The sequence below is a fragment of the Pistacia vera genome, unplaced genomic scaffold (genome assembly GCF_008641045.1).
Source record: "Pistacia vera cultivar Batoury unplaced genomic scaffold, PisVer_v2 Contig344, whole genome shotgun sequence".
In the NCBI taxonomy this organism is placed as follows: domain Eukaryota; kingdom Viridiplantae; phylum Streptophyta; class Magnoliopsida; order Sapindales; family Anacardiaceae; genus Pistacia; species Pistacia vera.
Window position 1 is genome coordinate 1,878,929 of NW_022196162.1, and position 24,861 is coordinate 1,903,789.

Here is a 24,861-nt window from a genome sequence, read left to right on the forward strand (position 1 = left end):
TTACGTGATCGCCTAATAGACAAAATATTAAATCTAGCTTCTGCCTAAACCACACGAAATAGAGTGATAAAAATTTGTTTATAACATTCGAAGATTATTTTTATATCACAACCATATAATGGAACGCCCTGATATTTCTTCAAAACAGGAACACTATAATTAATCTGCTGTCAATCTTAAAGCCAGATATATAAATGGGTCCAAAATCCTGAAATATCAAACGGTTGGTCGTTTTCTTTTATTCTAGATGATTACACGTAGAATGTACATCAAAACAGTAACCGAAAACGACATCAGATTATTCCAAACATTAACAAAGACATTTTCTCTTTACTTGTAGTTCAAAGTTGGAATGGTGGTTGCCATTTTATGCTCATTAGGACACTTGGCAGCAACACAGAAAGTGATTAGCTGATAAATTTTTTAAGTTAATTAATAATCTTAATTAGTGGATTACTAATTAAGATTAGTCATTAATTTACCAAACCTGTTGTGCCATTAGTTTCAAACTTTCAGCTAAGCACGGAAAGAATCTTTTCACCTAAGAACATCTTTTAATTATTAATTAATCACCCTGTTGTTTGATTAGTTGTTTTCTTAATTAAAAACCTTTGCAATTAATTTTGGAGAAGTGAAAAGGGTATGGATTTTTCTTAGTTTGGATCATTTGGTAAAGGTTGAGTTGGGCCGGAACTTATGGCCCATGTCACATAAACCACACTCTATGCTCGGGCTTGTGTGGTGAAATGATTTTTAGCTTCCGTTAGTATCCACCATTGGTAAATACACTTCTACTATATTTAAAAATATTCTCTTTAAACTCCATTTAATACAAAAAAAATAGAGTAACACTACACCTACAAACACTTTTTATTAATTTTCTCTCACAAATATCACGTGTCAGCTCACAATTTGTCAATTCACATGGGTCCTACCTGTCCAATAATAGGTCCCGTCTGTCCAAGCCAATTACAAACTCCCACATGGAGTTAGTGAGAGGGGTTTGTTATGTTAGTATTATTGCAAAAAATAACCCTACTTAATTTTTTTTAGATTTTTGCAGGCAACGTTTTTATTATTTTTTTTTTCTTTTAGGTAACTGAAGTGTCCAAGTCCACATTGGAGGAGCCTGTGTAATCTTCATGATCATATAACACCTTATAAGCTCAATGGGTCAAGATAATTGTACAAATTATGTAGCAAGTACACAAGACCTTATGGGTAAAACTAACCCACGTGGTTAAAGGGTTTTGCCATCTGGCCATAAGTTAACCAATTTCATAATTAGATTTTTTTTTTTTTATTTATACCCTTTTTTCCCAATTTCAAATTTGAAAGTTGATTTTTCTTCTTCAGATTTAGATTTAGATTTAGATTCATCCCGTTGTTTGATTACTTTCTTCATAGCTTTAGTAATAAATTTTTACCAAACAAAGAAATATTTGAAATTAAAAAAAACAGAGTTTCAATGATTTGGAAGATTTAGAGTTAGTGTTTATGATTAAGAAATAAAGGTTAAAAATAAAACAAAAATATGAAATAGGCTAGTCTTCCCTCGAGGATTACTTTAGATGCGTGTACGCTGACTCAAACATCTTAGTTACAAAAAAAAATATATTTAGAAATTATTATGTAATTTCTAGTAATTGTTTTATTAAGGTTAAAATTGTCAAGATAAAAAAAAAAAAAAAAAATTTAAAAAATGAGGGATATTGATAAATTTGATGAGGGCTAAAAATCACTTCCCGACCATTTATAACAACAGAAAGGGATTGGTAACACCAGAAATCTCAAAAGCGTTATCATAAATCAATGCATGCATATGAGGAAGATCTTCAGTTTAATTTGACCAATCATATTATCTGTAAATCATCAGTCAATGCATGCATATCAGTTGAATATTCAGTAACTCGTGCTACAGTTAATTTGTCCTGGAAAGCTAACTCACTGTCACTGATGCGGTCATTAGATTCGTCCCGTTTTGCAAGTCCTACAATTCTTATATCGATTTTCCAGGTTGACGACGAAGAAGACCAACGCCCTGCCATAGAAGGCAAACTGATCACGTACATAGACCAAAAGACTTAACCGGAACCACACAAGAAAGGTCTTCAGAAAATATCACGTAATTATCTGTCAGTCTTCCTCGTTTAATTACTTTCATGCAAACTAAATTTCCAATTTTGACAGGTGGGTGGAACGTCACTCTCTCTTTGTTGTATTTTCTTAGTAAATTTACTACCGGCTAAGAATGGTCCTCTTGAGATTAATTTATGTACTTAATCAGTTCGTGATTCCAATATCCTTAGCGATCGTGAAAAGCATTTGTTGCTTGGAAAACTTTATAATTTTAGCTGGTTATACCATAGAACATAGCGGTAGTTTTATCATATAATGTATTATAAAATGAATGAATAAAGCTGTCATGAGTATGCTCTATGGTTGCCATAATTTCCGATATGGTGTACACATCAAGGAGCTTGATGATCAAGGAGAGAGCTTGTTTGAAATTAATATTACTGTGTGTAAGCTCTTTATGGTTTCTAATAAATAATATATTGATTGAAAAATGGATGGATCAAACTATTAACTTATCATATATATATATATATTGGATAAACCTAATAATTTCCTTTCCAATTACTTGAACACAAGACTCTTAAGTATAACTAATCTTAATGACTAAAACGCTTGTCATCCAACCATAAGAAAAGAGCTCATTGTTATTTATATTTGCCATTAGCTAGCCTTAGAGAAATATTAATTTTGTACAACTTAAAATATAAATAATATGATCGTTTAGTGAATTTGACATCGTCACATGATTTTATCCTTGTCTAATGATTCTTATTATTCATAGATAACACCCACAATCATATAGGGCTTGTTTGGTACGTTATTTGAAATAATATTCTTTTCTGAATAGGATAGGGTTGGGTTTTATTCAAATATGATAAGATTATGAGAATGTTTTCGATATATTTTTTGAAAATATTTAGATTATTTTTTAATCCCCTACATTTGTTAATTTAGCTAAACACCCTCCCAAACCCCCACCCCACCCCCCCAATAAAAGTTTCTAAACTAATAAAAACACCCCTATCAACCCAACTGATTGTCGACAGCCAGCCACCACTGTCAGACGGTGGCTGACAGTCGCCGAAATGGTACATGACCAGTTGGATTTGGCCGGTCGTGCGTCAATCTGACCTTTTTCGGCCAAACATAAATATGTATCTAGCCGAAAACGGCCAGATCAATGACCATAATGATGGTTAGATAGATTTGGCTGTAGATATGACTATTTTCGACTAGATCTATGGTGGATCTAGTCGAAAACGGCCAGAGCCGCAGCGGCTGGCAGGTGATTGTGGCTTGGGTGGATGGGAGTGTTTTTTTGTTAATTTATACACTTTTATTATGAAAGGTAATTGTTAAATGTTTTGAGTTGAATAGAATATGATTAGATTTTGAATTGAATAGTCAATATTAAAACAAACATGTTTTCCAGTATTTAGAGTAGGATAGTAAAATAGAATAGAGTTTGAAAAATTAAACAAACGAGAGGATAATTCTTCCATAATAAGAATCCTAAGCCAGGCTTCATATCAGCAAATGTTGATTACATAATGGAGCAAGAAGGATCTGGATCACAAGGGATTGGATATTGTTGATAGTAACTCATTGTTGGCCATTGCACTAGAGTTATTTTCTCCTCTTCCTTCTTCTTCTCTTTCTCTTCTTCCACGCTCAATAAGTCGGCATATTGAAGTTTTTTCCTGAGAGAGCGAGTAAGCTTAACTGAATCCACTTCGTTCCCTATCACCACCAGTTGATCCTTCTGGTCTCCCTGAATCTCCACCTTGGTCACACCTGTAAATGCAATAAAAACTGAACGTTGATCAAAAGGGCAAAAGCCAAGGCAAAGTTGGAGTTAAAATATAATAGAGCTAACCATTTGCCTTCACCGCAATCTTCATGGCTTTCGATTTGCATTTCTCACAGTTCATTTTCACCACCTTTATGACTATCTTTTGCTGNTATAGGATAAACCCAATAATTTTCTCTCCAATGACTCCAATACAAGACCCTTAAATATAACTAATCTCAGTGACTAAAGCGCTTGTCATCCAACTATAAGAGGAAAGATCACTGTTATTTATATTTGCCATTGGCCTTAGAGAAATATTAATTTTGTACAACTTAAACTATAAATAATATGATCATTTAGTGAATTTGACATCGTCATGTGATTTTATCCTTGTCTAAGGGTTCTTATTGTTCATAGATAACGCCCACAATCATATAGGGCCTGTTTGGTATGTTATTTGAAATAATATTCTATTTTGCATAGGATAGGGTTGGGTTTTATTCAAATATGATAGGATTATGAGAATGTGTTTGGTACATTTTTTTGAAAACATTTAGATTACTTTTTAACCTCCTACATTTGTTAATTTAGCTACCCCCTCCCCCCCCAAATAAAAGTTTCTAAATTAATAAAAACACCACTACCCACCTAACTGACTGTTGGCAGCTGGCCACCACCGTCGGACAGTGGTCGACAGTCACCAGAATGGTATACGACCATTTAGATTTGACCGATCGTGCGCCGATCTGGTCTTTTTCAACTAGATCCATCATATATTTGGTCGAAAATAGCTAGATCTATGGCCATAACAATGGTTAGATAGATTTGGTTGTAGATCTGACCGTTTCCAGCTAGATCCATGGTGGATCTGGCCAAAAACGGCCAAAGCCGAGGCAGCTGGCAGGTGATTGTGGATTGTGGATTGGGTGGATGGGGATGTTTTTGTTAATTTATAATCTTTTATTATGAAAGGTTATTGTTAAATATTTTGAGTTGAATAAAATATAATTGAATTTTGAATTGAATAGTTAATATTAAAACAAACATGTTTTCCAATATTTAAAATAGGATAGTAAAATAGAATAGAGGTTGAAAAGTTAAACAAACAAGAGGATAATTCTTCCATAATAAGAATCCTAAGCCAGGCTTCATATCAGCAAATGTTGATTACATAATGGTGCAAGAAGGATTTGGATCACAAGGGATAGGATATTGTTGATAGTAACTCATTGATGGCCATTGCACTAGAGTTATTTTCTCCTCTTCCTTCTTCTTCTCTTTCTCTTCTTGCACGCTTAATAAATTGGCATATTGAAGTTCTTTCCTGAGAGAGCGAGTAAGCTTAACTGAATCCACTTCGTCCCCTATCACCACCAGTTGATCCTTCTGGTCTCCCTGGATCTCCACCTTGGTCACACCTATACACGCAATAAAAACTGAACGTTGATCAAAAGGGCAAAAGCCAAGGCAAAGTTGGGTTAAAATATAATAGAGCTAACCATTGGCCTTCACCGCAATCTTCATGGCTTTCGATTTGCATTTCTCACAGTTCATTTTCACCACCTTTATGACTATCTTTTGCTGAACCGCAAAGCATATAAAAAACTATAAATCAATTGGAATGTAAATTGCTTTCATGCATGAAATTAATAAGAATAGACATAGCTAGGCTCACCTTCATGTTGGACAATGACCAAATGCAGCTTTACTTAAGAGAATTTACTGTAAAGAAATTGAAGAAAATGCATCTATTTATAGGCAATAGCCAAAGGGCAACCTCTTGGAAAAGCTATATTATTTTCTTCAACAAAGAAAAAATTAATTAATTTTGTTCTCATACAGGACCTTTATTTGATGGGGAGATGAGAACCAATTAAACAAGTTATAATGAAGTAAACCAAATTAACATATCATAATCAAGTGACTGTTTGGCCCTTAGACACGCACATTGAATAAAGCCAGAGAATGTTTTTGTAATCGCAGAAAATTAGCACATTATTTCATTAGATAATCATAGTATTTTCATTTAGCTATATATTTAAAAGTTTTTGATAACTAAATGAAATTATTGGTCCGACCTTTTTCCATAGCTGATTTATCTACAAAATAATTGTTAAGACGTTGAATTTATCTTACATCACTAAGTTGGTAGACTACTATGATTTATATATGTGGTTGGACTTTCTCCTCCATTGAATTAGCTTTTGAGAATGAGTTCTACCCAATTCGGTTTATCATGGTATCAGAGACCTTGGTCTTGGAATTAATCGTAATTTGAAAACAAAGATGGATAAATTAATTAAGTCCACATGCCATTAATGAAGACCACGAATTTTATTAAGATAAGAGTTAAGAACATTGGCGGGCGATGGGTCATGATCATGACAGCTAAGGGACAATTTCATGAAAATTCGTTTGTGGTTTCACCAAGTCTTTGCCTCTTTGGTCTACAGGCCCTCCAAGCTCGTCTCTTGGAACATTGGTTTCGTCATTATCATTATTTTTAATAATGATAATGACGAGACCATTATTGAAAATATTAGAATTTAATAGTGAGAAAATAACGTTAGAATTTGAAAATAATGACGAAACCATCATTATCTCATTATTAGAATTAACAATAGTAGTGAGAAAATATAAATTGAAAATATTTACAATTTAGTATTATTGTTCTTTATATTCATGCATGCAGGAAGAATTCTTTGTTACATTACTTTCAAGGAAATTAATAATGTTGTGTTGGAAAAGCAAACTATATATTGTTGGCAATTTTTTTATTTATTTATCATTAATTCACTTAATAGAAAAAGAAAAATTTTACGTAATCAAGGGTAATTACTAGGTTTAACAATTTTTTTTTTACGTACTCTTATGTATTCTTTCCTATGAGTTTTGTTCGAATTGTGCCTTGAATCCCATATTGCCTGGGAAAGGGAGTTGCAAGGGGACTTTCCCCTTTAAATAGACTAGTAGATTGAGTTTTTAAATTATCTTAAAAAGTGTAAAATAGACATCAAAAGAATAGTCATTGTAGGCTGTTATTAAAGGTGTAATTGGATTTTTTGGGATAAAGTAAGGAGTTTGTAATTTTTCCTTTTTAAAAATTGCACAATTGTAAGCTTTTGCTTGGTAGATTATTTGAGTGGATGGTAGACGTAGGCTAAATTGATTGGCCAAACCACTTTAAAATTCTTGTGTTTGGTTTGCTTTATTTTTTTGTTGCTTGTTATAATTTTGCGTTTGAGTCGTGGGAATCTTTTTCTAAAAACATTTAGATAACTTTTTAACCAAGTACATTTGTTAATTAGTTGCACACCCCCCCCCCCCCCCCCCCCCCAAAAAAAAAAAGTTTCTAAATTAATAAAAACATCCCTACCCACCTAACTGACTGTCGCCAGTAGGTCACCACCGTCAGACGGTAGCCGACAGTTGCCAGAATGGTATACGACCAGTTAGATTTGATCGATTGTGCATCGATTTGGTCTTTTTCAACTAGATCCATCGTATATTTGGTCAGAAATAACTAGATCTATGGCCATAACGACGATTAAATAGATTTGGCTGTAGATCTAGCCGTTTCCGACTAGATCCATGGTGGACCTGGCTGGAAACGGCCAGAGTCACGACAATAGGCGGGTGATTGTGGCTTGGGTGGATGGGGGTGTTTTTATTAATTTATAAACTTTTATTGTGGAATGTAATTGTAAAATATTTTGAGTTGAATATAATATGATTAGATTTTAAATTGAATAGTCAATATTAAAACAAATACGTTTCAGTGTTTAAAATATGATAGTAAAATATAATAGAGTTAGAAAAGTTAAGCAAAAAGGGATAATTCTTCCATAATAAGAATCCTAAGTCAGGCTTCATATCAGCAAATGTTGCTTACATAATGGAGCAAGAAGGATTTGGATCACAAGGGATAGGATATTGTTGATAGTAACTCACTGTTGGCCATTGCATTAGAGTTATTTCCTCCTTCTTCTCCTCCTTCTTCTCTTTCTCTTCTTGTACGCTCAATAAATTGGCATATTGAAATTCTTTCCTGAGAGATCGAGTAAGCTTAACTGAGTCCACTTCATCTCCTATCACCACCAGTTGATCCTTATGTTCTCCTTGAATCTCCACCTTGGTCACACCTATACATCCAATAAAAACTGAACGTTGATCAAAAGGGCAAAAGCCAAGGCAAAGTTGGAGTTAAAATATAATAGAGCTAACCCTTGGCCTTCACCGCAATCTTCATGGCTTTCGATTTGCATTTCTCACAGTTCATTTTCACCACATTTATGACTATCTTTTGCTGAACCGCAAAGCATATAAAAAACTATAAATCAATTGGAATGTAAATTGCTTTCATGCATGAAATTAATAAGAATAGAAATAGCTAGGCTCACCTTCATGTTGGACAGTGACCAAATGCAGCTTTACTTAGAGAATTTACTGTAAAGAAATTGAAGAGAATGCATCTATTTATAGGCAATAGCCAAAGGGCAACCTCTTGGAAAAGCTACACTACTTTCTTCAACAAAGAAAAAATTAATTAATTTTGTTCTCATACAGGACCTTGATTTGATGGGAAGATGAGAACCAAATTAACATATCATAATCAAGTGGCTGTTTGGCCCTTTGGACACGCAATACATTGAATAATGATGGAGAATATTTTTCTATGACTAATATCATATATACATCATTCTCATATAATATTTCTAATGTAACATTATGTGATAAGATATGATTAGGTAAAAGTTTAATTTTAACTTTAAATTAGTCAATCATATCTTGCCACATAATATTGTAGGAGAAATATTGTATGAAAATGATGTATGTGTAGTATTACTATTTTCTAATCTCAGAAAATTAGTACATTTTTTCATTTGAAAATCATAGTATTTTCATTTAGCTATATCTTTAAAAGTATTTAATAACGTAATGAAATTTTTGGTCCAACCTTTTGTCATAGCTGATTTATCTATAAACATAATTGTTAGAAGTTGATTTTGTCTCACACTGTTAAGCTGATATATAAATTGTTATGGTGTATATATGTGGTTGATTCTTTCCCCTCTTAAGTTAGCTTTTGAATGTAAATTTTACCTAAACTGATTTATTATTGTATTAGGGTCGCGTTTGTTTGGGTTTAAACCCTGGCTCTCGACCTTGGAATAAAATGTTGTTTGAAAACAAGGGTGGAAAAGTAATTAAGTCCACGTGCCTTTAATGTAGACCAGAAATTTTATTCAGATAAAAGTTAAGAACATTGAAGGGTGATGGGTCATGATCATGATAGCTAAGGGACAATTTCATGAAAATTCTTTGTGGTTTCACCAAGTCTTTGGTCTACGAACCCTGCAAGGTTCAAGCTTGTCTCTTGGAACATTGGTTTCGTCATTATCATTATTATTATTTTTATAAATAATTAGAATTAAAAATAGTTGTGAGAAAATATAAATTGAAAATCATTTACAATTTAGTAGTATTGTTCTTTATATATATTCATGCATGTAGGAAGAATTCCTTGTTAAATTACTTTCAAGGAAATTAATAAGGTTGTGTTGGAAAAGCAAACTATTTATTGTTGTTGGCAATTTATTTATTTATTTATTTATCATTAATTCACTTAATAGAAAAAGAAAATTTTATGTAATCAAGAGTCTTGTATTTGAGACATGGGAGAGACAATTACCGGATTTACCAATTTATAATTTAAAAATATATGCCTACCCATATATCAATAACATGAAAAATATTTCATTAATTCTTTGATTCTGCTTCAATATCATTCACACATGAAACTGTTTGTCCATATATATAACACCAACTATATATCATATATAATTCTTCTATATATGATATATAATAGTACTAATTCAAGCTGAAATATCAGTGAATTACTGTTGATTACAAAATGGTGCAAAAACTAGTTTGGTATGGATCATATGCTTCATAAATAGGATATGGATGGTAACTTATGGCTGGCAACGGCGTTAGAGTCACTGTCTCCTCTTTCTTCTTCTCCTCCTCCTTTTTCTCTTTCTCTTCTTGCACACTCACTATGTCCGCATATTGAAATTTTTTCCTCAGTGACTTGGTTAGCCTAATTGTTTCCACTTCTTCTCCTATCACCACCATCTCATCTTTGTCTTTTTGTATCTCCACCTTAGTCACACCTATATATAGATATCTCGACGGTAGGAGGAAATTTTATTACTTTGAAAAAAAGATGAGGAGACACACATATTTAAGGGAAATATAGTTGGATTTAAATTAAAGCTTACCATCTGCGTCCACCGCCGTCTGCATGGCCTTGGATCTGCATTTCGCATCCTTCATTTGCAACTTTATAACTATCTTTTTCTGAACGTACAACATGGAGGGAATATACATCAGTACTTGAAATAGCAAAAGCTTAGTTTGGTATGAAATTAATAAAGTAAAAACAGGTTTAATTACCTTCATGTTAACAATAACCAAAGGCGCTTTAGTTTGGAGAATTTAGAGTACAGAACTAGAAGAAATTATATCTATTTATAGGCCGTTGCTAAAGGGGTTCCCCGTTGGCATAGTTCAGTCTTTTTCCTTGTTGATATATTAACAACCACTAATATGAAGCCTTCTGTCTGCCTTATATTGACCCAAACGCAACATCTAGGGTCGTAGAAATTTCAATGTGAAAACAAAGACGAACAGATTACTTCAACGTTCAACCCATATGCAATTTGACGAAGACAAGCAGATTTATTCACAGACTGGTGGATGATGAGTCATGGTAGCTAAATTAAGGATCATTTCATTCATTTGAAGTCATATCAATTTGTATACAAATCTTTGTAAGATTTGTTTGTACATCTTATTGTTTCATTAAACATAGACTTTTGGTTATGCTTTAATCTTTTGTCATAATTTTTTTTTTAATCTAAAGTCTAAACAATAAAAAAAAAATTGCAGAGTTACACTCCTTGTTAACGAATTAATCATCCTTTACTTAGCCTAATTTGATAAGTCATCTCATGAATTTGACTTTTATATTAACCAATATAAGATGTTGATTGGTAGTTAGTACACATTAATTAATAATAATTAATTTTAAACCTATCTGTGGGTAGTCCAAATGGTTAGAATGAGTTGGGGATAGAGTAGATAGACTCACCGTCTTAGCTTCGATTCCTCATCTGAGAGTATCCACGATTTAAGTGAGAGGATGTAACAGTAAAGCAAAGAGAAAATTTTGATAAGAGAAAATGCTAGAGTTAATGATGGAAAAGAAAGAAAATTATGTCATCAGTAAAGACAAAATGTCATTGCGAGTGAGATAGAAAGGAAAAGAAACAATTATTGTAATCTAGGCCACAAGAAAACTAAATCAATGAACTGCATTTAATAAGAAAAAGAATAACGCAAAAGTCACAACAACCATTTCTTTGTCTAAACGTACGACCAGACAAGTACTCATGTATCATAGCATTATTACTCAAGCAAAGCAACAATTTAGAAGACTCGGGAGTCATCTAAACGCAATGTCTTCTTCTCTTTATCAGGAAAATTACACACCATTGTTTTCATCTTTCCAAAACAATCAGGATCCAAGTTCGAGTTGGGTGATGTTCTTTGAGTCCCACTATTTGACATGGGTAAGACTCAAATCTGAGCCCCATCTCATTTAGTGAATAAAGGAACTACGTAATGATCAGTAATTTTCCGAGTCTCACTCGTTGAAGTGGGTAATGACATTACAAAACTTGTATTAGCCAACTTACATATAACATATGGATGTGTAGCCGGCTTGGAAAATTATGAGGGAATTTTATTCTTAATCTCTGGAAAGCAAAAAACAATAGCCTTAATTACCACTGGGTGGCCTGATTGTAAAAGAGCAAAAGAGTTCTCTTGAGTTTGAGTCACCCCAAGCACTAATAGGGATAGTCATTGAGGAGATTTACCCAATCGTTCATTTTAGGACCCCTCGTACAAACTTATCGAAACACCTCTGGTCACAACAAGAAAAAAAAAAAAAAAAAAAAAAGTGCCTTTGATCCAAACTCTGTGGAAGTAAACCGTAGACTTGATCATTCAAAACTATTACTTTTTCACTTAAAATTTGCATTATTTTTCAAATCCATATCTATGAAATATAATTGGCTAAAAACCAAATTAAAACATTACAAATACTAGTCACATGAGGGAGCAATTACTTGGTTTTTCCTCATAAACAATAAATTGATGCGAAGGAATTTGTTGATAATAACTTATTGGTGACCACTGAATTGGAGGTTCCATAGGTTTGTCCTCTTTAGGTTTCTGCATTTGCTTGTCATCTTTCTCTTCTTGCACACTCTCTAGAGTAGCATATCGGAGTTTCTTCCTCAGGGAACGCGTCAGCTTAACGGAATCCACTCCATCTCCGATCACCACCAATTGATCGCTATCTGCCCCTTGCATCTCCACCTTACTCACACCTGCCATGAACATGAAGAATCCACATTTAGTACTGCTTTTATTTTTGTGAAAAAATAATCTACTGTACACAATATATATATATATATAGAGAATAAATTACATCAAATAATGGACAAAGACATAATTTATTGATCATATCTATATTTTTTTTTTTTTAAAAGCAAAACAAATAAAATAAGTTGGAGACGAAATAGTAATTAAAGCTAACCATCCGCCATCGCAGCAATCTTCATGGCTTTGGATCTGCATTTCTCGCAGCTCATTTGCACCTTTATAACTATTTTTTGCTGAATGCAAGCATGCAAAATGAAAATATTTATCAAATCTACTGCAAAAACTTATGCATAAATCAAATATAGTTTCCAGCACGAGAATTTAAACTAGATTCACCTTCATATTCAAGTTCACAGAGTAATTTGAAAGCAAAGGCAGCTTAATTTGCTGAATATTGGAGAGTCATTATTTCTCTGATGAACCTCACAGTAGACAAATAAAAGACAATGACACTATGTATATGAGAGAGAGGTCAACCATGGGGACATCTTTGCCTAATTTTTTTTCTTCACGTCATCACGTGTATTGCACTTGATTGAAATACAAAATTTAAGCAATCCGGGGGACATAGTTGGAACTCAGGTTTTCAGTGGTATGTGAAAGTAGAAATAAATTAATCACTGTACATCATAATTACTCCCTGAACATATATGGATTCATGAAAATTAATATGGATATAGATACGTAAATTAAGAGAAAATAAATTTCACCGTAATTTTGTACGCATGGCTTGTGAACTTGATTATACAGTAAAATCTCTCTATAGTCATAATGGTGGGATCAAATTAATTTATTANACAGAGTAATTTGAAAGCAAAGGCAGCTTAATTTGCTGAATATTGGAGAGTCATTATTTCTCTGATGAACTTCACAGTAGAGAAATAAAAGACAATGACACTATTTATATGAGAGAGAGGTCAATCATGGGGACATCTTTGCCTAATTTTTTTTCTTCACGTCATCACGTGTATTGCACTCGATTGAAATTAAAAATTAATGCAATCCGGGGGACATAGTTGGAACTCAGGTTTTCAGTGGTATGTGAAAGTAGAAATAAATTAATCACTGTACATCATAATTACTCCCTGAACATATATGGATTCATGAAAATTAATATGGACATAGATACGTAAATTAAGAGAAAATAAATTTCAACAGAATTTTGTTCAGTTAAATTTGTCTCACACCGTTAAGCTGATACATAAATTGTTATGGTATATATATGTGGTTTGATTCTTTCCACTCTTGAGTTAGCTTTTGAATGTAAGTTTTACTTAAACTGATTTATTATTATATTATGGTCGCGTTTGTTTGGGTTTAGACCCTAGCTCTCGACCTTGGAATTAAATGTTGTTTGAAAACAAAGGCGGAGAAGTAATTAAGTCCACGTGCCATTAATGTAGACCAGAAATTTTATTCAGATAAAAGTTAAGAACATTGAAGGGTGATGGGGTATGATCATGATAGCTAAGGGACCATTTCATAAAAATTCGTTTGTGGTTTCACCAAGTCTTTGGTCAACGACCCCTCCAAGGTCCAAGCTTGTCTCTTGGAACATTGGTTTCATCATTATCATTATTATTATTTTTATAAATAATTAGAATTAAAAATAGTAGTGAGAAAATATAAATTGAAAATCATTTACAATTTAGCAGTATTGTTCTTTATATATATTCATGCAAGTAGGAAGAATTCCTTGTTAAATTACTTTCAAGGAAATTAATAACATTGTGTTGGAAAGGCAAATTATATATTGTTGGCAATTTTTTTTTTTTTTTTATATTTCTCATTGATTCAATTAATAGAATAAGAAAATGTTAAATAATCAAGGGTCTTGTATTTCAGCTGCGGGATACGTAATTACTAGGTTTATCCAATTTTTTTTATTTTTTAGTACTCTTATATATTCTTTCCTATGGTTTAACGTATGAAAATATAAGTGTATTAATTTTAAGTGTCCGTACTGTATAATTTAAAAAAATATGCATACCCATATAACAATAACATGAAAAATATTTCATTAATTCTTTGATTCTGATTCAATATCATTCACACATGAAACTGTTTGTCCATATATATAACACCAACTATATATCATATAATTCTTCTATATATGATATATAATAGTACTAATTCAAGCTGAATATCAGTGAATTACTGTTGATTACAAAATGGTGCAAAAACTAGTTTGGTATGGATCATATGCTTCATGAATAGGATATGGATAGTAACTTATGCCTGGCAACAGTGTTAGAGTCACTGTCTCCTCCTTCTTCTTCTCCTCCTCCTTTTCTCTTTCTCTTCTTGCACACTCACTTTGTCCGCATATTTAAATTTTTTTCTCAGTGACTTGGTTAGCCTAACTGAATCCACTTCATCTCCTATCACCACCATCTCATCTTTGTCTTTTTGTATCTCCACCTTAGTCACACCTATAAATATATATAAACCTCGACGGCACAAGGAAATTTTATTATTTTGAAAAAAAGGTGAGGAGACACACATATTTAAGGGAAATATAGTTGGATTTAAATTAAAGCTTACCATCTACGTCCACCGCCATCTGCATGGCCTTGGATCTGCATTTCGCATCCTTTTGCAACTTTATAACTATCTTTTTCTGAACGTAAAACATAGAGAGAATATACATCAGTACTTGAAATAGCAAAAGCTTAGTTTGGTATGAAATAATAAAGTAAAAACAGGTTTAATTACCTTCATGTTAACAATAACAAAGGCGCTTTAGTTTGGAGAATTTAGAGTACAGAACTAGAAGAAATTATATCTATTTTAGGCCGTTGCTAAAGGGGTTCCCCGTTGGCATAGTTCAATCTTTTTCCTAGTGATATATAACAACCACTAATATGAAGCCTTTGTCTGCCTTTATTGACCAAAAGCAACATGCTAGGGTCGTAGAAATTTCAATGTGAAAACAAAGACGAACGGATTACTTCAACCATATGGAATTTGATGAAGACAAAGCAGATTTATTCAGGTAAGGACCATTTCATCAAACATGACTTTTGGTTACACTATAATCTTTCGTCATAATTGTTTTTTTTCTCTCTCTAAAGTCTAACAATAAAAAAAATTGCGAGTTACATTCCTGTTAACGAATTAATCATCCTATACTTAGCATAATTTGATAAGTCATTCATGAATTTGACTTATATATTAACCAATATAAGATGTTGAGGGTAGTAGTACACATTAATTATAATAATTAAGTTTAAACCATATGTGGGTATTACAATGGTTGGAATGATTTGTGGGGATAGGTTGATAGACTCACCTCTTAGCTTCGATTCCCATCTGAACATCCGCGATTTAAGTGAGAAGCCGTAACAGTAACAATAAGCAAAGACAAAATTTTGATAAGAGACAAAATGAAAGAGTTAATAATGATGAAAAAGAAAGAAAATGTAAGAGTTAATAATGCGTGGGTAGTCCAGATGGTTAGAATGATCAATTAGGGATAGAGTTGATAGACTCATCGTCTTAACTTCGATTCTCTATCTGAACATCCGCGATTAAGTGAGAGGCGGTAATAGTAACAGTTAAGCAAAGACAAAATTTGATAAGAAGCAAAAGCAAGAGTTAAATGATGGAAAAGAAAGAAAATGATACCATCGGGAAAGACAAAATGTCATTGCGAGTGAGATAGAAAGGAGAAGAAACCTTATTGTAATCTAGGCCACAAGAAAACTAAATCAATGAACTGCATTTAATAAGAAGAAGAAACGCAAAAGTCACAACAACCTTTCTTTGTCTAAACATACGACCAGACAGTACTCCTCATGTATCATAGCATTATTACACAAGCAAAACAACAATTTAGAAGATTCAGGATCTAATTAAACGCAATGTCTTCTTCTCTTTGTCAGGAAAATTATACACCATTGTTTCATCTTTCCAAAAGATTCAGGATCCAAGTTCGAGTTGGGGGATGTTCTTTGAGTCCCACTATTGACATGGGTAAGACTCCAATCTGAGCCCCATCTCATTTAGTGAATAAAGGTACTACGTAATGATCATATTTTCGAGTCACTTGTTGAGGTGGGTAATGACATTACAAAACTTGTATTAGCCAACTTACATATAACATATGGATGTGTAGCTGGCTTGGAAAAGTATGGGGGAGTTTTATCTTAATCTCTAGAAAGCAAAGAAACAATAGCCTTAACCACCACTGGGTGGCCTAATGTAAAAGAGCAAAGAGTCCTCTGAGTTCGAGTCCCTCAAGCACTAATAGGGATAACCATTGAAAGATTTACCCGATTGTCACTTTATGACCCCGAGAGATTAGTTGAGGTTCGTATAAGCTGGTTTAAACACTCACGGTCACAAAAAAAAAAAAAAAAAAAAAAAAAAAAAAAAAAAAAAAAAAAAAAAGCACCTTTGGGCCAAACGCTGTGGAAGTAAAACATAGACTTGATCATTCAAAACTAATACTTTTTCACTTAAAATTTGCATTATTTTCAAATCCATATCTTAGAAATATAATTGGCTAAAAACCAAATTAAACATTACAACTAGTCACATGAGGGAGCAATTACTTGGTTTTTCCTCATAAACATAAATTGATGCGAAGGAATTTGTTGATAATAACTTATGGTGACCACTGAATTGGAGGTTCCATAGGTTTGTCTCTTTAGGTTTCTCCATTTTCTGTCATCTTTCTCTTCTTGCACACTCTCTAGAGTAGCATATCGGTAGTTCTTCCTCCGGGAAAGCGTCAGCTTACGGCATCCACTCCTTCTCCGATCACCACCAATTGATCACTCTCGCCCTTGCATCTCCACCTGACTCACACCTGCCATGAACATGAAGAATCCACATTTAGTACTGCTTTTATTTTTGTGAAAAAAATATATACTGTACACAATATAATATATAGAATAAATTACATCAAATGATGGACAAAGACATAATTATTGACCATATCTATATTTTTTTTTTTCAAAAGCAAAACAAATAAAATAAGTTGGAGACGAAATAGTAATAAAGCTAACCATCCGCCATCGCAGCAATCATGGCTTTGGATCTGCATTTCTCGCAGCTCATTTGCACCTTATAACTATTTTTTGCTGAATGCAAGCATGCAAAATGAAAATATTTATCAAATCTACTGCAAAAACTTATGCATAAATCAAATATAGTTTCCAGCACGAGAATTTAAACTAGATTCACTTCATATTCAAGTTCACAGAGTAATTTGAAAGCAAAGGCAGCTTAGTTTGCTGAATATTGGAGAGTCATTATTTCTCTGATGAACCTACAGTAGACAAATAAAAGACAATGACCCTATGTATATGAGAGAGAGGACATCGCCTAATTTTTTTCTTCACGTCATCACGTGTAGTGCACTTGATTGAAATACAAAATTTAAGAAATCCGGGGACATAGTTGGAACTCAGGTTTTCAGTGGTATGTGAAATAGAAATAAATTAATCACTGTACATCATAATTACCCTGAACATATTAGGAATCATGAAAATTAATAAGATATAGATACGTAAATTAAGAGAAAATAAATTTCACCGTAATTTTGTAAGCATGGGTGAACTTGATATACAGTAAAATTCTCTATAGTCATATGGTGGGATCAAATTAATTTATTAATATAAAAAGTTATAACTTAATAGATGAGTAATTAAAAAATTACTATTTTATTTCTTATTTTACTCCATGTTTTAGTAGTATGTATTAGAATTTCAATTCATTGTTTTAGTAGTTATTGTTGCAATTAGACAAGAGGGAAATGAATAATCATGAGGATGATAGTACGGAAATACAAAAAGTTTCATATCAAAAAGCTTTACACATGCTTGAGAAGCTAGAAATATTTTAATTAGCTTCGACAAGAAAGTGTCAATGCTAGCGAGTTATTAGTGCTGGTAACAATTCTAAAACATAAATAATTGTTCTAAACAACTTTAGATAAATATATTTTTGTAATATACAGATAATTATACTCTGTGGAGGCAACTTTTTTAAGATAGGAATTAGAAAAATAAAACTTATTACAGTTGATGTGGAGTTTATTTTTATTTATAACTATTTCAAGTTGGATTAGAAGCTTTTATGATTATATAGAAATATTTTATATAATGTATCATTATGGAGAGTTTATTATATATTATTATATCAAAAGCTGTTTCCACTAACAGTGGAACTCCATCTTTGTCGTTGCTGTTGCAACTTATTTTTCATTGTATTTATTTGACTTTGTATTTCGTTCTCCAGCTGTTCCTTTTATTCTAGGAGTCAGTTTAATTAAATTTTGAAGTTTACATGTTCAATTCCTGTGCTCCATATATATTCAATTACATCAATGAAATAAAGGGTGGAAATTATTCCAAAAAGTAGTTTGCGTGGTGTATGCTTCTTCATTATTCAGGAAATTGTTAGTCAAAATTATCAATCACTTTCTATATACACCCCTCCCCCAACATGTTTCCTTTAGATAGATTTCATTTTCACAGACAAATCAAAATCGATTTCACATCACCGTGATAAATTAGATTGATTATTAAAATCATAATTTATACAGTGAAACCTTTCTATAGTCATAATGATAGGATTAATTAATTTTATTACTATAAAGAGGTTATAATTTCATAGAGGTGTAGTTACAAAAATTATAGTTTTGATTTCTTATTTTTTAATTTATGTTTTAGTACTATAGTATTAGGATTTCAATTCATATTTGAGTAGTATTAGGATTTTAATTCAGTGCTTCCATTGCCTACTTTTGAAATTGATAGAAGATCGTGTCTTGGAATCAGCAAAGATAAATGTCATTGATGGAATTATAAATGCAATTGATGGATGATCAATTGATGTGAAACCAAAGACAATTGTCAATGGTTTTTAATCATTGCAAAATTAGGATCCCGATTTCGATGAATTGCAAGTTACAAATGAAGTGGACGAGAAAAATTAAAGAGTCATTGCAAAATTAAATGATCAGATTCGATAAGAAAGTAAAAGAGTCATTGCAAAATTAAGTGATAAGATTCGATAATTTCACTACACTAATCAAATGGATATTAATGTCTTCCTTAATCATCCAAATGAGCAACAAATCGTGTATGCTTTAACCAAAGAAGAAATCATTGCTACAATTAGACAAGAAGATAAAAGAAATAATCCTAAGGATGATAGTACGGGAATACAAAAAGTTTCGTGCCATGAAGCTCTAAATATGCTTAAGAAGCTAAAAATATTTTGGCTTTAACAAGAAAGTGCCCATGCTAGCAAATTATTACATACTAACAAGGTAAAAGATGTGGTAATAACTTTAAAATATAAATCATTGTCCCAAACAATTTTAGATAAATATTTTATTTCTTCTTAAACCTTTAATGTAACATAATATTTTTTTTTTAGTAATATACAAATAATTATTACTATGTGGAGGCAATTTTTCTTAAGACCGGAATTAGAAAAATTATAACTCATTACAATGTGGAATTTATTCTTATTTATAACTATCCCAAATCAGGATTATAATTTTTTTTGACTATGTAAAGTTTATTCTTATATAGAATATCACTATAGAAAAGTTTTAGTGTATATGTGTTTTAACCAGATAAATTTACTGTAATTAAGCCAGTCTATAAGTACAGGCCCACATCTTTTTCTTTCTTGACTTAGATCTCGCAACGTCCAGAGCATGTGTTTTTGATGTAGAATTAGCTTGAAGAATTCAAGAAATTAAGTATCCAAGGGGATGCCGAACATGTCACTTGTCATAGAACTTTACATTAAGTTTCACTTTAGCTGTTTGATTGGCCTTATTCAAAGAATAATCAAACCCTACGTCTACGGCAAGATGACTTTTTTTGACTTGTAAAAGTGTTTGCAGACATGGGAATTAATTTCTGGTGTATTTTTCGCAGGTGGAATCCAAAAAGAGACCAAATGTAATTCAGTAGTTAAAGTCTTAATTAATTTACTCATTAGCATATTCAGTTTTTCAAAGAGGGCTTCATATTTGTTGACAAGTTTAGTCATTGGCTTGTAGACTTTGTTATTGAAGTATTTAGTTCAGAGTTTCTAACCCAATTCCTTGCAATTAGCCTTCAATATTAAACGTAGGAAACTTGTTTTCTGGTTTCATATTTGAAGTTAAATAATTAATTTTTTGTTTTACACACTAAAAGTCAGTTTGGGGTTGCGTTCAAAAGCTACAAGCCAACTGATTGTCATGTTTAATAGTACTAGCTAGTTTAGAGCAGCTCTACAGAGAGAGGAGCTCTTACTGTGATGAATAATAAAGGTAGAATATACAGAACTACTTAAACTAGATAGTGATGCATACCGTAAACTCTTTGTATTTGATTATATATATATATATATACACATATATTAACTATCTTAAAAAGCCATAGATACGGTTGTTGAAGAGCTTTGTCAATTTCATGTCAAAATACCCGTCACCGAGTAATTATGTTAATTTGACATCGCCAGTCAATGAAAATCTACATAAGAAGCCTTGAATACCCTTTAAATAAGATAGGCGTACCACATAATTGGTCTAGTATTACGAACCTCTCATTAACAATAAGATTTTCTGGAATGTTGGATGTGTTACGGTACTCCCATTTTCCATTGAAAATTTCTAATGTAATGGTGATCAAATTTTCTGCATTTTGGTTGGGAAGACATGGTGCATATTGGGGACGTAACATGTATAATAGTAAAGTATTTAGCCCATTGGCAGATGGACAGTATTTGAGGAGGCTTTTCAGGTTTGTCTATGTGATTTAAGATACTGCTATTTAAGTCTTGGGCTTGCAGACTTGTTCTTGATAGTTGGGTTCAGAGTTTGAAGCCCATTATTTCCGATCAATTGGCCTGGTAACTTCCTTACTAAAATGTAAAGACGGCAGCAACTTGGTTTAATCTTTCACTAAATGAAAGTCAACCGTCTTCTCTCACTTCTACTGGGACAAGTAACTTGGGTGAAATTCGAGCCAGGCCCAATGTTAGCTCGAACTCAGCTCCACATTAGTCGAACTCGCTAGTCGAGTCAAATTCGATCATAGTAGAACTCGAATAAACCTCAAATACTCGAATTCGGTTGAAGCTCGTATTCTCGAACTCGAATAAAACTCGATTATACGAACTCAAATTTCAATTTCAGGTATCGAGTTCGAGTTCGAGTTCGAACTCGATTTCTCAAGCTTGATCATGCTCAAACTCAAACTTGAATTCGGTACTATAACGTTCGAATCGAGTTCGATTAACTAAATACTGGACTCGACTCGACTGGATTTCACCCCTACCTGTAACAAACAACAATTAAGTGTTTGCATTGTATATTAAACAAAGCTAAGTCCATGACTACATACTCCAGTCACATGTTTGATTTGATCAGTGAAAACTGAAAACTCGGATCACAGGAGAATCCTAATATATGAACTCTTGAACCAAATTACACAATATGGCAAGTTACAGTTTGATGTTCAAACAAGAAGATTTTTCAGAAATTAATTGATCCAGGCTAATATGACCTAATCTCTAATGTTTGAAACAAAGTTTTTATGTTATTGTGTTGTGCACCATAAGCTTCAGCTACAATCTTCATGACTTTGGCTCTACATTTTTCATCTTTCATTAGTACCCTTATGACTATCTTTTGCTGTAAATCAAAGAACAAATATTAACAAATCGAAGTGATCATATGTGAATGGTACAAAGAATACAAAAACCCCAAAAAGAAAATACCCCCATATTTGATAGCAAGAATCAAAAGGCAGCTCTATAGACAGGAAATGGATTATATCGCTTCTGTCAGAAATCAGTGCCCAGACTAAAACCAAGATCCTGAACTATTTATACACTATAAGCCGTTGAGAAGAAAGATTTTAAAATTTTGATTACGCGGTGGTCTACACGATTATGATAGTTCCAATATTTAAGTGATATATATACACTATAAACTATTTGGCCATACGCTTGACATAGACTGTGTCAATTCCTGAACAAATCAAAGTCTCCCTGCACTGAGCAATTTGATAATCTTTTTATTCCTTTCCGTTCTTGATATTCTTGTATATTTCTTATTCAAGTCTCTGTCCCGGACATAAAAAGATCAATATATGGTCTTAAAGATACTAGAAACAAAAATTTAGAGTACAAAACAAAAGGCGTGATGGCAAAAGGTGAGTTTCTTGGAAGAAGCTTCATTTTCAACAGAGGATTCGTAGTGTATATCCAATGGCGGATCCAATTAATGACTTGTGGGGACTTGAGTCCCCACTCAACTTTTGAAAAAAAGTCCACATCTTATATTTATTTAAATTTTACACTTATAGAATTATGAGATTTTGGGAACAGCCCCCACGGTTAGTTTGGATTTTATTTTTATAAAACCCTATTTTTAATCCTAGTATATATATTTCATATTTTTTGTGATTTTTATTTTTATGCAAAAGGATCGACTAGTTTTTAAAAGTTTTATTATGAGTGAAAATGAAAGGAATAAGAAGTATTGAGTTTGCATTTAACTGAGGGGAGAAATCTAAGCATTTTTATATCACAAAGCTAATGTGGTGAGGTCATAGTGAGAATAAGAGAATCTTGGGGAAGTTTTATAATTCAAAGAAGTTGTTTTATACATAAACTGGGTTGTTCGCCAAAAATAAAGAAAAAGAGAGAAAAACCCATAAAGAAGAAAGGAAGAAGAAGCAAAGGAAAAGGAAAAAGAGAAGAGAGGGAAGAATGGGTTTGGTCAGTTTTATCCATTAGATTTTTTTGCACTTGAGTTGATGGTACTTGAGAACCAAATTGAGATTTATGTTATTGACATACGTTCTTATGATAAATTTGTTGAGTTATAAGGAATTTGTGATTTGGTTAAGAATTGTTTCGTTTTAAAAAAGAAATTTGCATACTTAGTGTATAAGGTTGTGAAAGTTGCATTGATTTTATCAGTTGCGACTGCGACTGTTGAAAGGGTTTTTTCTATAATGAATCTTGTGAAAAATCGGTTATGCAATCGAATGGGAGATCAATGGATGATGATTGCTTGGTCATCTATATTGAGAAAGATGTATTTGATATAATTGACAATAAGATGATTATCCAACGTTTTAGAATAGGAAAACTATTCAAGGACAATTGTGGAAAATTGTTTTATTTTTACAAATTGTGTTTTTTAAAGATATTTATTTGTATTTTATAACTTTTCATTGAAGCTCATTGTAAAAAAAAAAAAGTGTAGTTATGATTGGTTTTTTTTTTTTTTTTTTTGTTTGTTTATATTTTGCCCCCATTGTGGGAAATTCCTAGCCCCACTGTGTATATCTCTCTCTTTTATATGAATTGATCACATAGGGTAGGAGAGTTTTAATATTGTATCATTCCTTTAAAGTTTAAAGAATATAATCTGAAAAATGAAGCAGAGATTAAATATAGATCTTTAGCTAATATTAAAATTTGAACAGAAAGACTGCTACAGAATCATTGACATTCAGGATACCACTTGGAAACTTATTACTATTTATTAAAACTTATAGCTTAAGTAAAAGACAATGGGAACTGGCCTTGGTCAGCAGAGCTTCAACTTTTATTATTGCTCATTTTCTCATGGCTTTGCAAATTTGAATGTCATGCATAAACCAACAGGAAAGCTCTCATCGCATCTGTACCCAGCCTCTCTTATTTTGTAACCTGGATAATATATTCGTAAAACCTTGCTTTTTCAACCAAGACAGCCCTACTTCCGCCGCAATTTCTCTATCTCCCACCTATCAAATGGATTAGAAGTTTTATGGGTTACATGAACTTCCCATTTCTCCTTCAGCATGTTCCTTGCACTTCTCAGAAGCCTCTCATCACCAGATTTGATGCATCCTTAGAAAAATAAAATGAAATTGTCCATTGTTATCCATGACTAAATAATTTACCTTGTTGATCCTTAAAATAAAATGTTGAAGCTTGTTTTTAGAATATTACGTTTAGCCAACTTACTCAATTTGCTGATAGCTTTTTTCCTTGTACATGAAACCTGCATGAAGAAAATAAAGACAATTCGATCGAATGATTTGCCACATAAAGAGGGTGATAGCTCATAGTATTGGCATCTACCAGGCACTGTACGTCCACGCTCCTTCACTCTATCAAATTTAAGTTTGCTCGGTTTGCATTAACATTTCTAGTATTTCCAGGATCAGGACAAAAAAGTTTTAGAATCAATACGTCCCATATACATTTATAGAAAAAATAAAATTAACAGGCTCTCTGGTTCTTTATACCTCTGGAGTCGCGAGAAGTGGCAATCTGTTGGCAGCAGAGCCAAAAGCATTGGCCAAGCATGCTGCAAAGGAGAAATCTCCCTCCCCACCAGTAGTATTTGGTGAGCGCTGCTATAATGCTTTATTTTTTTCTCTCCCCATTTACTATTATACCCTTCCATAGTTTCATCCTTTTCTGAAATTACTTAGCCTAAACTTATATCCAGT

At 32.6% G+C, this 24,861-nt stretch overlaps 4 protein-coding genes across 4 annotated transcripts; all 4 read right to left on the reverse strand.

Annotated features, from left to right (window-relative positions):
* Positions 1-5,038: 5,038 nt before the first annotated feature.
* LOC116138833 (heavy metal-associated isoprenylated plant protein 47-like) lies at positions 5,039-5,583 on the reverse strand. Its single transcript, XM_031424489.1, has 3 exons — positions 5,547-5,583; positions 5,371-5,452; positions 5,039-5,289 (listed from the first exon to the last, which is right to left on the reverse strand). Exons 1-3 carry the CDS (start codon positions 5,550-5,552, stop codon positions 5,039-5,041), a joined length of 339 nt encoding a protein of 112 aa, XP_031280349.1. The 5' UTR covers positions 5,553-5,583.
* A 2,085-nt stretch (positions 5,584-7,668) lies between these two features.
* Positions 7,669-8,381, reverse strand: LOC116138778 (heavy metal-associated isoprenylated plant protein 47-like). The gene is made up of 3 exons (XM_031424450.1): positions 8,272-8,381; positions 8,096-8,177; positions 7,669-8,013 (listed from the first exon to the last, which is right to left on the reverse strand). Exons 1-3 carry the CDS (start codon positions 8,275-8,277, stop codon positions 7,760-7,762), a joined length of 342 nt encoding a protein of 113 aa, XP_031280310.1. The 5' UTR covers positions 8,278-8,381; the 3' UTR covers positions 7,669-7,759.
* A 1,231-nt stretch (positions 8,382-9,612) lies between these two features.
* Positions 9,613-10,457, reverse strand: LOC116138938 (heavy metal-associated isoprenylated plant protein 47-like). Its single transcript, XM_031424622.1, has 3 exons — positions 10,331-10,457; positions 10,156-10,234; positions 9,613-10,047 (listed from the first exon to the last, which is right to left on the reverse strand). Exons 1-3 carry the CDS (start codon positions 10,334-10,336, stop codon positions 9,779-9,781), a joined length of 354 nt encoding a protein of 117 aa, XP_031280482.1. The 5' UTR covers positions 10,337-10,457; the 3' UTR covers positions 9,613-9,778.
* Positions 10,458-11,910: 1,453 nt separating this feature from the next.
* Positions 11,911-12,820, reverse strand: LOC116138781 (heavy metal-associated isoprenylated plant protein 47-like). The gene is made up of 3 exons (XM_031424452.1): positions 12,725-12,820; positions 12,543-12,621; positions 11,911-12,333 (listed from the first exon to the last, which is right to left on the reverse strand). Exons 1-3 carry the CDS (start codon positions 12,728-12,730, stop codon positions 12,050-12,052), a joined length of 369 nt encoding a protein of 122 aa, XP_031280312.1. The 5' UTR covers positions 12,731-12,820; the 3' UTR covers positions 11,911-12,049.
* Between the last annotated feature and the right edge of the window lie 12,041 nt (positions 12,821-24,861).

Excerpts from the sequence above, each read along its gene's own strand:
- LOC116138833 (XM_031424489.1), bottom strand. Across the intron at positions 5,290-5,370 it reads GATTGCGGTGAAGGCCAATG|GTGTGACCAAGGTGGAGATC; the intron begins GTTAGCTCTATT and ends TTGCGTGTATAG.
- LOC116138778 (XM_031424450.1), bottom strand. Across the intron at positions 8,014-8,095 it reads GATTGCGGTGAAGGCCAAGG|GTGTGACCAAGGTGGAGATT; the intron begins GTTAGCTCTATT and ends TTGGATGTATAG.
- LOC116138938 (XM_031424622.1), bottom strand. Across the intron at positions 10,048-10,155 it reads GACGGCGGTGGACGCAGATG|GTGTGACTAAGGTGGAGATA; the intron begins GTAAGCTTTAAT and ends ATCTATATATAG.
- LOC116138781 (XM_031424452.1), bottom strand. Across the intron at positions 12,334-12,542 it reads GATTGCTGCGATGGCGGATG|GTGTGAGTAAGGTGGAGATG; the intron begins GTTAGCTTTAAT and ends TGTTCATGGCAG.